General features: G+C 38.7%; 1 protein-coding gene across 1 annotated transcript in view; it reads left to right on the top strand.

Moving 5' to 3' along the window:
• The window catches only part of GABRA3 (gamma-aminobutyric acid type A receptor subunit alpha3), a 244609-nt gene that overhangs the window by 151543 nt on the left and 77373 nt on the right, over positions 1-15693 (top strand). The window contains exons 4-5 of the mRNA XM_059909922.1: positions 5446-5513; positions 15145-15365. Coding sequence (XP_059765905.1) covers positions 5446-5513; positions 15145-15365 — 289 coding nt within the window. The remainder of the gene's footprint in view (positions 1-5445; positions 5514-15144; positions 15366-15693) is intronic.

The following is a 15693-nucleotide window of genomic DNA, read 5'->3' as shown; positions in this document are numbered from 1 at the left end:
ACCTCTAATACAGAGTTTTGTCATATCAGCTTCCTTAAGCCATCTGTCTGTGATTCCTCTGAAGAGCTTATCTGTGATTAATGCTATGGGGGGGGGGGGTGTCACTGAGTACTTACAGTATCTCGGTCCCCAAGGTTTGTAAAAGACAAATGAAAAGGCCATTAACAGAACAGAGCACTCCAGCTCTCAGATCTCCGAGAGCCTCTCCATAAGTCATTGTAGCCCACTCCCTAAATCCATGTTGCTAGCAGACCCAGCTAGTCACATGGGAGCTCATTTCTAGTAGCTTAGTCTCTCTTCAAGATGAAAAGTGTACACAATAACAAACACTTATTCTCTAAAATTCCCAGTGGTATGGATGTAGGAAAACAGAAAAGTCAGGACTTTGTTCTTTTAGTCAAAGTCCCAATCCTTAAAGCCTCACTATTGTCAGGAAGACCGTTATTGGGAAGGATTGAAGAGTCCGTCACAGCCTGTAATGAGATAAAGGGGTATGGTTGGCTTTTGTTCATATCATTCATCGTATGATCCTGTCTCTAATAGAACTGTGACAAAGTTTCATCACAAAACATATTTCAGAGTGCCAGTAAAAAAATCAGACCCAATCCAGAGGAAAGTGAATGTGGGATAGTGAGGTTGCTTAAAACCATGTCAAAAGAGGGGAGACACAAAGGAAGTCAGGATATTTAATCTGGAAAGGAACAAGAAGAGAAGACTTAGGTGTACCATGATCACTTTCCTTCAATCTCTGAAGGTCTTTAACTCTCAAAAGAACAAGAAGCAGATTTTGTTGTGTGGATCCAAAGGGCAGTACTAAGACCAATGTTTATGTGTGTGCTGGAGTGGAGAAGCTAGAGTTGGGGAAACTACTCTGGTTTCTGCTCAGAGGAGAAAATTCATGGCTTCTTGGGGATCTATTTGAATTCAAACTAGAAAATACAGTTTGTATGAGCAACATAGTCAATATAAGCACAGTGATCACTTGCTGATTGGCGTATCTTTACTCTTTCAGGTCAAAAGCAAGCTGGAATGACATTAGGAACTGGTTGATAAGTTCCCCACCAATGGGAGTCCCACTGAGGGCTAAGGGCATGTTTGTTTAGCTTCCAATACCACAGTAAATTTGCAAAAGGAAAAGATAATTCTATTCACCTTTGGTTTCAGAAGATAGTATTGGAAGGAAATTGAATCTCCAAAGTAAATAAAAAAGAACCAAGGAGCATTGGAAAATATTTGTTAAAAAAAAAAAGAAAAGAAAAAAACTCATTTCCCAATTAAATCATTTTTCACATTTGAAAAATGAGAAGGCTGTGAACAGGGGCTAGACTATGAACTGTAGCCCTCATCAGTTTTAGTCTAATTCACTGGTCTTTTCATTTAATTAAATGAAATAGCGAACTTCTAATCATTCCTTCACACAGAGGAGCTGAAGTGGTGGGTGGATACTTTCTTCTTTGTCTGGGACTGAGGACCTTAGACTTCTGGGTGAGTTCTGTCCACTTGGCCTTATAGGTGTCTCATATGGTCTTGCCTCTGGAACAGTATTAAGCAGCAGCAGCAGCTAACATATATTAAACACTGGATTTATTCTAACTACTGGTCTCAATACTGTCTCCTTAAATCCTCAGAGCAATTCTGAGGTGCATGCTATCATTATTCCAATTTTCCAGATGAAGAAACAGCCATAGAGAAGTTAAGTGACAAAAGGCGCACAAAGAGTAAATGGCAGAACCTAAATTGAAACCCAGTTAGTCATGCTTTCAATCACTGTACAATACTTCTGCAGGGTACTTCTGTGTGTTGTCACATACCCTGCTCCAAGGCAGCTGGATTTCCTAGTCAAAAAATGGGATTTAGTCATTGGGGCTTTGTGGTCTCTGTGTGCAACACTGGGGGAATGTCAATATACACTACCAAATGTAAAGAGATAGCTAATGGGAAGCAGCCATACAGCACAGGGAGATGAGCTTGGTGCTTTGTGTCCACCTAGAGGGGTGGGATAGGGAGGGTGGGAGGGAGATGCAAGAGGGAGGAGATATGGGGATATATGCTTATGTATAACTGATTTACTTTATTATACAGTAGAAACTAACACACCATTGTAAAGCAGTTATACTCCAATAAAGATGTTAAAAAAATGTTTTTTGATGTGGACCGTTTTCTTAAAGTCTTTATTGAATTTGTTACAATATTGCTTCTGTTTTATGTTTTGGGTTTTCGGCTGCGAGGCATGTGGGATCTTGGCTCCCCAACCAGGGAACGAACCCACACCCCCTGCATTGGAAGGTGAAGTCTTAACCACTGGATCGCCAGGGAAGTCCCAATGGGTGTCTTTTAAATGACAGTGAACAGTTGAGAGAGAGGAGGAATACCTTATTTGCATTAAACCTTGTTGAGTTGCAACCCCCAGACCTGCAAGCCCTGTACTTTCCCAGCCTCGAGACCAAAGAAAGAGCCTGGAGTCAGCGACAGAGACATCAATGGTTTCATGGATAAGGGGAATCTTCCTTGTCTGAACCAAGGTCCTGGAGTGGCACCCCACCATGTGCAGCAGAGGTGGGCAGGACTTGGTGGCAGTCTTCACTCCCAGGTGGGATGGGGAGGGAGGTTACCAGTTACAGGAGGAATTGACTTTAGGTTGGTGCTTATTGGTTGCCAGGGAAACCAGTAGAGGGGTTCACCCCTCACCGCCCCTTTGATAAATCATCATAGTGGAGATAGTTCTGATCTAAAGATTAGATCATTAGCTGGGGCCAGAGGCAAGTACATAGGCATTTACTGATTAGGCCCTATGATTGAGGGAAGGTCAGTCATGTGAGTGGGTGTAGGTGAAGCAGGGACTGGTCGAGGAGGGGATGTACAGAGAGCAAGAGAACAGCCACGTTGGGTGGCCTGATTATACAAACCTCCTACCTTCCTCAGGCAGCAGAGAAAACTTGCCTTTTGCTACGATTGGGCACCTTTAGTCAGATGCTTTTTGCTTGGCCCTACTTTCAGAGTTCCTAGTTAGAGCAGAGAGAAAATTCAAATTTGTTTGATACCAAACCCTCATTGTACAAGAGAAAAGCCAAAAGGAGAAAAGTCTTAAGGCATTCAGCAAGTCGGGCAGAGATCCAGAACGCAAGCCTTCCCATCCCAGCCAAAGACTCTTCTTTTTCTACCTACAGTGACTCCATTCTCCTCTTAGAGCTAGAGCAGTCTCCTGACTTTCTCACCACTATCTCTCTTCTCCTTTTTCTCCTATAGTCTGGGTCCCCTGTTTTGTTTTTGGTTTTGTTTTGGCTGTGCCAAGTGGCACGTGGGATCTTAGTTCTCCAACCAGGGATCGAACCTGCATCCCCTGCAGTGGAAGAACAGAGTCTTAACCACTGGACTGCCAGGGAAGTCCCTGGGTCCCCTGTTTTGAATCTGCATAGCTATCTTACAGTTTTGCAGTTAAATTGGTTTAGAAAGTTGTTCTGTGTCTAACTATGTCCTGCCTGGACTATTGGATTCAAATGTAATTGTGGTCTCTCCCATTAATTAATTAATTTTGTTTTATGTACTTTGGGGTATGGCAATGTTTCCCCAGCCAATGAATCTGGCAGTGTATCTGAAGAGACAAGTGTTTAGGGGGCATGTTCTGCATTCTGAATTGTTGTCTCTTGTCCTTGAAGCACAGAAATATCTCTGAGGGAAGACTGTGCTCTAGATGAGAGCCCAAATATTTAAAACACAACTCTAGCTTCAGAGACATGTTATTTGCTGATTAAGCTTGGAAGTAGATTGTGTGTTTTGGTGTATTGACTACAGTGTCGATTATTATTAAATGATACTCATAGTCTCTTTTGAAAATGGAATGTTTGTGGATGTGTACAGTGGCCTTGAGTATACTTTGTGCCTGTGTAGGGGAATAGTGTATTAAGAGCCTAAGGGATGGCTCTGGAAAATGTGAAGTCAATAAGATATAAAGTACATCTGGGCTAGGACCCAGGACTGGATGAATATAGTGAATATGCTATAAATGGAGTACGTGTGTCCATTACCTCTCCATGGGAAAAAAGAAATAGTGTAATGTATAGCACAGGGAATATAACCAATATTTTACAATAACTTTAAATGGAGCATAATCTATAAAAATGTCAAATCACAATATTGTATACTTAAAACTAATATAATGTTTTAAATCAACTATACTTCAATTAAAAAGGAAATATAAATTTTAAAAATTAAAAAAATACTGCCATAGACTGCAATAACCAGCCTCATTATAGTATACATATATCAAGTCCTATGTGGGCTTTATTGGTATTAGCTGCACTACTGGTGTGCTCTACTGGGGTCAGGTATGCTGGGCTGGAGTGGATCTTGTTTGAATTTAGTGTAATGATGAGGTGTTTGGTAGGCTGGAATTGACTTTGCTAAGCTGAGGTAGGCTACCCTATACTCTGAGGTATGCTTGAGTGGGTGAGCTAGTCTGAGCTGCAATGGGGTAAACAGGGCTGATAGAAGGAGGAAAAGAGAAACTTAGCAGTGCAATAACTTCACTTCTCTGAGTATCATTTTCCAACTTGGCAAATATACATGTGATGAGATTCATCCATTAATACCGAAAATGTTCAGTGAGCACCATCTCAGTAACAGGCTCCTTTTCTATCTACTGAGGATACAGAGATAACAAAACAGGGACACTGCCCTTCAGGAGCTCTTGGGTTATGTGGCAAGACAGACGAGTAAATACACAGTTGCAATAGAAAAAAAATGCAAAGAGAGTGTATCAGGTGATATCAATCATCTCCAAATCTCAGTCACTTAACCCAACAAAAGTACTTCTCATTGATGCAAAGTCTATTGTGGATCCAGGCAACTCTCCAGTGCCGTTGTCCTCCAAGTGTTGGGTCATCATTCCAGGCTGTTTCAGTCTTATAGTAGCTCCATATTAACATATGCTTCCATAGTGACCATGGCAGGTAGGGTCTTGCATTGGACATTAATTGTTGCAGCCAGGGAGGGACACATATTACTTCCTCCTACAACCAAAACCAGTCACACATCCCTTCCGTACTTTAAGTAGGAGTACAGTCATCCTACGTCCCTGAAAGTGGAAAAGGGTTGGCTCTTGGAACATTTGTAACCTACCACAGGTAGGGATAATACCAGTGTGAGAGCCCAGCATGTGTGAATGTTAGAGATCTCGAAGGGCTCTCACTAAGCTTTGGAGTTTGGAGGTTCTGCCACCATTCTCAATGTTACCTAAAGGGATGGACTTTGTTCCTGTGCCTAGCATATTCTCTGTGAAGAAATAGTACAAGTGAGAGTTTTTTAAGGGGTTTTCCTACGATTGAACCAAGTATCCTTTCTTAGAAGTAACAAGTTCGCTATCATTTGGAGTACTGCACTGGACTCTCTCTGAGCTAAGGCAACAGGCTTTCATAACACTCTGCTTTTCTACTTTCTTTCAACCAGATGCAGTGACTGAAGTTAAGACTGACATCTACGTGACCAGTTTTGGCCCTGTGTCAGACACTGACATGGTAAGTATAGTTTCTGCAAAGGTAAAAGTGAAAGATGATGCAACAGATCAAAGAAAATAAATTGAGGTTTTCCTATGGCAGGGCCTTGGAGCTATATTCTAAGGAGAAGTCTTGTCTCATGAATGTCCTACCCTCATCATCCTACATTTAACTAAATCCATCTTTTGCCCTGCTCTTCCCACCTATTCTCATATCAAGTGTATATCCCCCACCAGGAGTACCTTTCCCTTCTACAACATATCTTTCAAAATTCAGCTTTTCTCCCTATCCTCAATTAAACTTTGTCTGACCTCACACTTCACATTTCAGCACCACACACATATCAGCACAAATAGGTCATGTGAGGAGTGCACATGGTGGGGACTCTCAGTCTAGCAACTGGTAGTGTCATTCAAGAAGTCCAACCCCCCCCCCCCAAAAAAGAAGAAGTCCATTCCTTGCAAACAAGCCCTATTCAACGGGGAAGTGGATGGACCATGGTGATGTAAAGTGTTTGGAGGAAGAGTCAAACCTACTAGAAACGGGTCCTTCTACAGATGTGAGGATGAAGAGAGCATCAGAGCAGATTCAAGGAATAAGGTAGTGCACAGCAGAACTAGCAAGGGGATGACTCATGAGCCATATACAAGGACTTCCCCTTCTCCTACCATTCTCCCTTTCTGCCAAAGCAAGGCATGCAGTGGAGAGTTGAGGCAGGAGACCCTGTCCTAATGGAGCATCTGATCAATACCTACTTCAGATACCAAATATCGTTATTTGAAAAATTATCATGAAGGGACACAAAGAAGCTATTATTTGCTCAGTATGTCGGACAGTTATTAGATGCTCCAAAAAGGTTTGTTGAATGAGTGACTTTGTGTTTAAAACTAAAATCTTAAAATCAGAAAAAATATGTTCAAAAATATGAAATATCCATGCTCACTACATAGATTTTTTTCTTTATCTTCAGTGGGACTACTACTTAGCAGGGGACAAAGCTTATTTAGATCTGTTGGGTAACTACAAGCAGTTGTGTAGTGTCATGATAGAGTTTTTTCCTATAGGTAATACACAGCCATTGAGTGGATTAGACTAGGGCAGTAAAAATATACATGTGTTGTTTTAGAATGATTGATCTGGCAGTCTGTACAGCATGAACTACAAGGGGGAACAGACTAGAGGCTGAGAGTTGGTTTAGGCATGTTGATTTTACATGGCTCTTATTTCAATCAGGCAAGGTGTAGGAGTCAGTTGGAGAAACAAGCTAATTCTCAGGAGAGGAAGTCATGAGTGGTTGTGATGCCAGGCAAGGGGAAGGTAGAGTACTGAACTTTGTCTTTTAAGTGTGGAGTAAAGAAAGGGATACAGAGATATAATAAATTCCCTGTGAACTCCTTAAAGGCAAGTACCGAGTACTCCATGGCTTCCCTGGCACTTCATAGAGTACTTGACACATAGCGAGAGCTCAGTGAGGGACATGTTTGACATAAGACAGATGGAGGAGGTGAGTCTCTCTTAGTGGCAGCAGGAAAGCCTGTATGTCTAGATTGTCCCCTCTCAACCTGTTGACCATTAATGCCCACAGCTTCAGATCCAGGCATGCATTAAAACTGTTGACATTTGCTCATTCAACAAGTACTCCTTAGAGGCCCAACTCTGCATTAAGGGGCTCTAGGGAATCCTATATTCAGAGAGCTCATAGTCCATTGGGGATAACCAAGTTCACCAGGGAGGCGAAGCTCTCTTTTTGTATTGCTGGGAATTAGTGATTGTTAAGATTTTCAGAAGAAAGCAACTGAAGCTACTCTTTGGACACTCACACACCCACACACACACACACACACACACACACATAGTCATTCACTCTCACTTATGAATGAACACCCATAAATACATTCAGACAAAATAAGAAAGTATATACAGAATAAAACAAAAAAGCCTACACACCATCCCAGGCACTCCATAGACACACATGTGCAAACAGATACCCAAATTCAGGGATACTATGGAAACATACACATAGCCCCTGCCCAAACCAGCTCATCTCCCTACTCTTTTCCCACCCAAGCAGGCACAGGTGGGTGTGCAGAGGCTCTGGAGACATTTCAAACAATCCAGATGTTTTATCTCTTCTGAAGTTTCATCTTCCAGTTGCTTGTTTGTTCTTCTCCCTCATGATTAAGCAGAAGCAACAGAATGTCTCTTTCCTGATAGGGTAGCCTTTGGTCAAATAAATTTCAGGGTATTTTTAGCTGAACTTCCATTGTGTCACAAGGCAGAATAGTTATGATCACTCTGGCTGGGAAACAAATTTCTGGTGTTTAATCAATGAATTTGGTAAAGTTGCAGGATACAAAATTAATGCACAGAAATCTCTTGCATTCCTATACACTAATGATGAAAAATCTGAAAGAGAAATTAAGGAAACACTCCCATTTACCATTGCAACAAAAAGAATAAAATACCTAGGAATAAACCTACCTAGAGAGACAAAAGACCTGTATGCAGAAAACTGTAAGACAGTGATGAAAGAAATTAAAGATGATACAAACAGATGGAGAGATATACCATGTTCTTGGATTGGAAGAATCAATATTGTGAAAATGACTGTACTACCCAAAACAATCTACAGATTCAATGCAATCCCTATCAAATTACCAATGGCATTTTTTACGGAACTAGAACAAAAAATCTTAAAATTTGTATGGAGACACAAAAGACCCCGAATAGCCAAAGCAGTCTTGAGGGAAAAAAACGGAGCTGGAGGAATCAGGCTCCCTGACTTCAGACTATACTACAAAGCAACAGTAATCAAGACAGTATGGTACTGGCACAAAAACAGAAACATAGATCAATGGAACAAGATAGAAAGCCCAGAGATAAACCCACACACCTATGATCAACTAATCTATGACAAAGGAGGCAGGGATATACAATGGAGAAAAGACAGTCTCTTCAATAAGTGGTGCTGGGAAAACTGGACAGCTACATGTAAAAGAATGAAATTAGAACACTCCCTAACACCATACACAAAAATAAACTCAAAATGGATTAGAGACTTAAATGTAAGACCAGACACTATAAAACTCTTAGAGGAAAACATAGGAAGAACACTCTTTGACATAAATCACAGCAAGATCTTTTTTGATCCACTTCCTAGACTAATGGAAATAAAAACAAAAATAAACAAATGGGACCTAATGAAACTTAAAAGTTTTTGCACAGCAAAGGAAACCATAAATAAGACGAAAAGACAACCCGCAGAATGGGAGAAAATATTTGCAAACGAAGCAACTGACAAATGATTAATCTCCAAAATATATAAACAGCTCATGCAGCTCAATATTAAATAAACAAACAATCCAATCCAAAAATGGGCAGAAGCTCTAAATAGACATTTCTCCAAAGAAGACATACAGATGGCCAAGAAGCACATGAAAAGCTGCTCAACATCACTAATTATTAGAGAAATGCAAATCAAAACTACAATGAGGTATCACCTCACACCAGTTAGAATGGGCATCATCAGAAAATCTACAAACAACAAATGCTGGAGAGGGTGTGGAGAAAAGGGAACCCTCTTGCACTGTTGGTGGGAATGTAAATTGATACAGCCACTATGGAGAACAGTATGGAGGTTCCTTAAAAAACTAAAAATAGAATTACCATATGATCCAGCAATCCCACTACTGGGCATATACCCAGAGAAAACCATAATTCAAAAAGACACATGCACCCCAATGTCCATTGCAGCACTGTTTACAATAGCCAGGTCATGGAAGCAACCTAAATGCCCATCAACAGACGAATGGATAAAGAAGTTGTGGTACATATATACAATGGAATGTTACTCAGCCCTCAAAAGGAACAAAATTGGGTCATTTGTTGAGACGTGGATGGATATAGAGACTGTCATACAGCGTGAAGTAAGTCAGAAAGAGAAAAACAAATATCGTATATTAACGCATATATGTGGAACCTAGAAAAATGGTACAGATGAACCGGTTTGCAGGGCAGAAATTGAGACACAGATGTAGAGAACAAACGTATGGACACCAAGGGGGGAAAGCCGTGGGGGGTGGGGGTGGAGGTGTGATGAATTGGGTGATTGGGATTGACATGTATACACTGATGTGTATAAAATTGATGACTAATAAGGACCCGCTGTATAAAAAATAAATAAAATGAAATTCAAAAAAAAATCTATTATTCATGGTTCTTGTATCTATGTTCATAGGTGTTCTCATATTAAACCACTTCTCATCACCTGAACTGCTACTATTCTGGCTCAGGCCACCATTGTCTCTGGCATATCAAACTGTAATAAGCCCCTGATTTCCCTCTCTCTACTCTCATTTCCCTACAATCTATTATCTACAGGCTGGCAGTGATTATATATATGATAGACACACACACACACAGACACACACACACACACAGACACACACACACACACACACACACACACACAACCCACAAAGTAGAGAAAATGGTTTAATGGAACCTCATGTATCCATCACCCAGCTTCAAAAATTATCAACTTGTTTTGCTCAATTTTATTTAATCTATATTTCTACCCCTCGCCCCAACTGTTCCCCCATTTTCTTGCTTTTTCTTGATTAAACTTATTGTCAGTTTTCTATATTGTTTGTGTGTCAAAGCAACCCATTTTGGATTTTGTGCATCATCTGTATTATTTTTTTGTTGTTGTTTTCTGTTTCACTGATTTTTGCTTTTGTGTAGATCATTTTTTTCTTTACTTTTCTTGGGATATTCCGTGTTCCTGGTTTCTTGAGGTAGATTAGCTTATGGTTTTCCCTTTTTTAAAGACCATATTTAAGGCTTCTTTATGGCTATCAATTTCCTTCTAAGCAGCACTTGAGGAGTTGAATACAAAATTTCATTTATAAGCATTTTCACAGTTGTTCAGTTCTAAGTATTTTCTAATATCCTTTATGGTTTCTTCTTTGTTTTCTTAAAAAAATTTAGCGGGCTTTCTAATTTTCAAATGTAAAACTTTATTATTAATTTCTAATTTAGTGCCTCATATTGAAACAAGATGGTCTATAGGATATGAAATCTTTTTTGTGTTTCTTGAGATTTGCTTTATGGCTTAACATATGATCATCTATTTTTGGTAAAAAAAAAAACACACTGTTTATTTACTAAGTGTTAAGTCTATGTGTGTTCCTTACTTTATGCTTGTCAAAAGGATTCTTCACTTATTTTATCATACAAATTATTGGTTCGATTTGTCTTTCATTTACTGAGAATCTATGGGTTTGTCATTTTCTCCTTGTAATTCAATTTTTGCCTTACATATTTTGAGTCCATGTTATCCATACATAAAAATTAAGAATTTTTTTCAGTTGGTATACTCCATTTTTTAGTGTAATATTTCATCCTGAACAAAAGTGTTAGTCTTACAGTCCCTGCTGTCTGTATTTTAGAGTTCTATGACTTTATTTTGATTAGGATTTACCCATACATATGTTTCCATCACTTCATTTTCAACTTGTGTTTTTATGTGCCCTTAAGGTGTGACTCTTGTATATATATAACATACAGCTACATTGTTTATTTATCATTAGATTATATTGTTTGTTTCTACTATCTTATTTTATATATTCTTTTCCCCCATGTTTTTATATGCTTTATTTTTTCTTGCCTTCTATGGTATTGAAGCATTTTCTATATTCCCCTTTGTTTTTTCTCTACTCTTTTGTAAGTGTTGCATTTTATTTCTAGTATATTCTTAATGGTTACCTTAAATGTTGATATATATACTTGACCTTAAATTTAATATCTCCACTCTCCTCCCAAATAGTACAAGAATATATTAATCCATGTATCCCTACTCCCTCCTTCCATTTGGCTTACTGTAGTTATTTATTCCACTTTGTTTTTGTAGCCCTTAACATCATTTGTAGAGAGCCATTATTTGTTTAGCTTACCCATAAGTTTATCAACACTTGTGCTCACCATTCCTTCTTGAATCTTCCTGCTGGTTTCATTTTCAACTATATGAAAAACTTCTTTTAGTAGTTCCTTTCCTGAGGATTCATTCAATCATTTTTTAATTCAAAAATATTTATAAACCAGCTACTATTGGTCAGGTAGGATTTTAGGTGCTAGGAATATAGCAGTGAACTGAAAAAAATCTCTGCTCTCATGAAGCATCCAGGCTAGTGGAATGAAAGGAAGAGTAAGCAAATAAAAATACATTTTGTCAGATCTATCTGACAAAATAATGCATGAAGAAAAATAACGCATGGTAAGGGGAAGAGGGATTACTATTTATGATAGGATGGTCAAAGAATGCTTTTCTGATATGGAGAATTCTGAATGAGGCCTGAATACTGTGAGTGACCCAGCCATGGGAAAATATTATCTTATTTATCTAAACTCATCTTTATTTTGAAACCACTCTCAAATGATAATCTAGTTGGCTATAGAATTCTTTTGGCTTCTATTGTTTTTTTCAAGAAGTCTGTTATCAAACTGCTATTTCTTTGTAGATAATATGTCTTTTCTATTTTGTTGTTTTTAAGATCTCCTCTTTGGTATTTTTCAAATCCACTATGGTTGGCTTGGATATATTTTTTTATACTGAGCTTGCAAGTGATTAATGTTCTGGAAGCTAAGGATGCTTATATTTCAACAATTCTGAGAAATTGTCATCCATTAGTACTTTATTGTTTTTCCCCCATTTTCTCTATTCAGTGACTATTTTTCTTTCACAGAATATCTACTTCAAATAGACCTTTTTAAAATCTGTTTTTTCTTGTTTTTACCCCATAATGTTTGGATCTTTTCTCATGTTTTCAATCTCCTTTGATACTTTTATCATTTTAATTATAGTTCCTTTATAATATCTATTTGATTATTCTGTTATGTGAGGTTTTTGGAAGGGGTATAATTCAGCTACATGTTGTATCAGCTGACTCTTGCTTATTACCATTTCCTTAGGTGTTTCGTTGTTGTGGATTGTGAACTCCTTTTCAGCAAGCATTTATTTATGGCCACGGCTCTTTAGAGTGTTTGCTTTTGTAAGTCAATCTAGAGGTATCCCCATCCTGAGACCTATGTTTATGTTAATTTCTTAGCTTTTAAGCCCCAAACCAGGAGTACATTTAAATATTGATCTCATATAAGATTAGGCTTGAAGTTGCTAAATCTCAGTGGAAATGTTTCCCCTAAACTCCTCTCCATTTCAGAATTTATGCTTGGATAGACAAGTTTCCTTTCTGAATTTTCATGTTGTGAACTGGTTTTATCTAGTGTCTTTTATGTAATTCACCCTTCTCCTGAGGTTGGAGCCCTTCAGGGTCTTGCTTTTATGTGGGAGTCTAATTCCAGCTTTAAACCTGGCATAGTCCTGGCTTACACCTGTTGTCCTGATATAACTATTGGTAAAGCCTCCTCTCTCAAAAGTGTTCCAGTTTAGACAATAAATTATATAATCTCCTAATCCTTAGGCAGGGATATTCTTGGTGTGCTGGAGGAGAAGAAAAGCCAGAGTGGCTAATTTGTAGAGCTACAGGTGGTTGGAGAAGAGCTTAGAGAAGAAGACAAGGGTCAGTTTACGAAGTACTTTCTAAGTAAGAGAAAGGTATTAGAATTTATTCCAGGTATAACTGGAAACCATTAAGGAATTTTAAGCCAAAGGATTTTAAGTAGTTTCTGGCTGCTTCTTTGTTTTACCTGACTACCTAGATGTGTCCCCTATGCCTTGTGTAGTTTAGTCATCAGTCAAAGCAGAGTTTCTACTCAGATTTTGGGACTTACCCTCTCAGTGGTTTTGTTTTTCTCCAAGGCTTCCCCCTGCATTTTCAGCTCTTTGGCCAGCTTTGAGCTCTGTCTTCTGAGGTGTTAAGCCAATAATTTTTCTGATTTCTGCCTAACTCACAAACATCACCCACCACAGTTTTGTCATCTGTCATTTAGTGGAAGACTCCCCTATTGTTTCTGCCTGCATTTTTTTCCATAGCCCCAGAGTTCTCACTATGTATGTAGTGGTCAGCCAGGTTTGGGGGCAAAGTATATACTCAGATTTGGGGTCCTATCTTCTCTGTGACTCTCTTGCTTCCAGGACTCCCACCCCTAAATTTCCATATTATTGGCCACTTTGAGCCATTAAGGCTGTGGTATCTGCCACAGAAATTCTAGGTTTGGGAGAGGACCTTTAGAAAAGAAAAGCCACAAACACAATTTTAACCTGTTGCTGCTGCCATTTTTTTTTTTAACCATCTCTCTTTTATTGAAAACACAGCAAGATGAAAGAATAAAATGGATTTGAATGCATCCCTTCCACACAGATTTGTTGAGGGCATGGTACTAAGGATACAGTAGTGAGTAAGATGCAGTCCCTGCCCTCAAACGTGCTAAAGTTTAGACATGAAACATGTCAGTTCTTCCCCCTCTTCTCTACGCTCCTACCCTCTCCTGAAGGAAACCTAGGGCTGTCATCAAATCTCTGGTTGGCTTTTTCCAAAAGCTCCAATATCCCAAGGTTGCAGATGGGTGGGGCTGAGACTCTTTAGGAGCTAAAGTGAATTCAAGAGATTGCCTAAAAGTGAAAGTTCCTCTAGTCTCAGCATTCTCAGGTTTTTGTACTATAAATCATTATCCAACCTATTTATTAGCTAGTTCCCAAGCTGTTAGCATATATAGTGCCTTTTTGCAGATAAGGAAATGTATCTCCTCTAGACAAATTGCGTAAATGTGGCTCCTCTGTGGACCAGTTAGGGAAAGGCTCCCTTCCTACAGGCTTCAGCCCCTCATCAGGGTATGCGGTGCCTTGAGCACATGTGCTGCCATCTTTCAAGACTAAACTTTGTTCAAGTTTTTGTCTGCTTTCAATCATTCCCCATTGGTTTCAAATAGTCTGTATATCTATCTATCTATATATCCATAATTTTTAGTTCAAATTTTATAATTAATAACTATAGGAAGGTATATCCAAATGATTTAGTCTGCTGTTACCAAAACCTGGAACATTTATTGTAACTTTAATTTATGTTTAGATGAACAGCAATTTTGAAAATGTTCTCCATGTTTATTAGCAATTTTTATCCATTTCATGAATTTTCTGTTCATGTCATTTACCCATTTTTCTATTTGTGTGTTTGTTTTTATCTTATCTGTAAGAGTTCCTTATTTATTGAAGATAATAAGATATTAACTCATTAGACATATTGTTAGAGAATCAAATGAAATGTGTTTTAAAATTTAAGATTTTAGTTTTATGGTAATTGTTATATAGGCCTTTGATGTTCATATGGGATCATTTAGTAGAAGAGATAACGTAAGGAGTTTGCTCTTATTAGAGATGCCACTGCATAGAGAAGGGAGCTCTTTCCTTTTCATAAGGCAAAGTCTTGTGTTCAGCTTGCATGATGTGCAGGGCAGTGTTGGCCGTGATCTTCCTAAGCAAAATCTTGTCAAACATATTATCTATGTACTTACTGATCACCATGACATTTTTTTCTCAATCATAATCATTTGCCCTACTTACTAGTAACTACTGTTAATAGACTGCTGCTTCTCTGCATCAGAGGAAATACTGCAAAGTAATTAATATTTGCTAAGGGCACTGTGGGTCCCTACCAGAACTCAACTGAAACATTGTTCTCTCTCTTTTTGTCCTTAGGAGTACACCATTGATGTATTTTTTCGACAGACATGGCATGATGAAAGACTGAAATTTGATGGACCCATGAAGATCCTTCCACTGAATAATCTCCTGGCTAGTAAGATCTGGACCCCTGACACCTTCTTCCACAATGGCAAGAAATCAGTGGCCCATAACATGACCACACCTAACAAGCTGCTCAGACTGGTGGACAATGGAACCCTCCTCTACACCATGAGGTCAGAGAGTGGCGCAGCTCATCTAAAGTATACTGGGGTAGGACCAGGATTGAAATCAGCATGTTTTAAGCTATCCATTGAAAATTCTGTCAAGGTTACAGATTAGAAATGCACATATAGGCATATACTTCCTAACACATTTTCAGGTATGTACACTTGCAGACGTATATATTACAGACAAAAGTATAGAGAGTTGGCCAACAGGCACATGAAAAAATGCTCATCATCACTAATTATTAGAGAAATGCAAATCAAAACCACAATGAGGTATTACCTCACACTGATAAGAATGGCTATCATTAAGAAGTCTACAAATAATAAGTTCTGG

The sequence above is a fragment of the Balaenoptera ricei genome, chromosome X, assembly GCF_028023285.1.
Source record: "Balaenoptera ricei isolate mBalRic1 chromosome X, mBalRic1.hap2, whole genome shotgun sequence".
NCBI classification, from domain to species: domain Eukaryota; kingdom Metazoa; phylum Chordata; class Mammalia; order Artiodactyla; family Balaenopteridae; genus Balaenoptera; species Balaenoptera ricei.
Note: the sequence above shows the minus strand (reverse complement) of the source record. Positions and strands in the feature narration are given on the sequence as shown.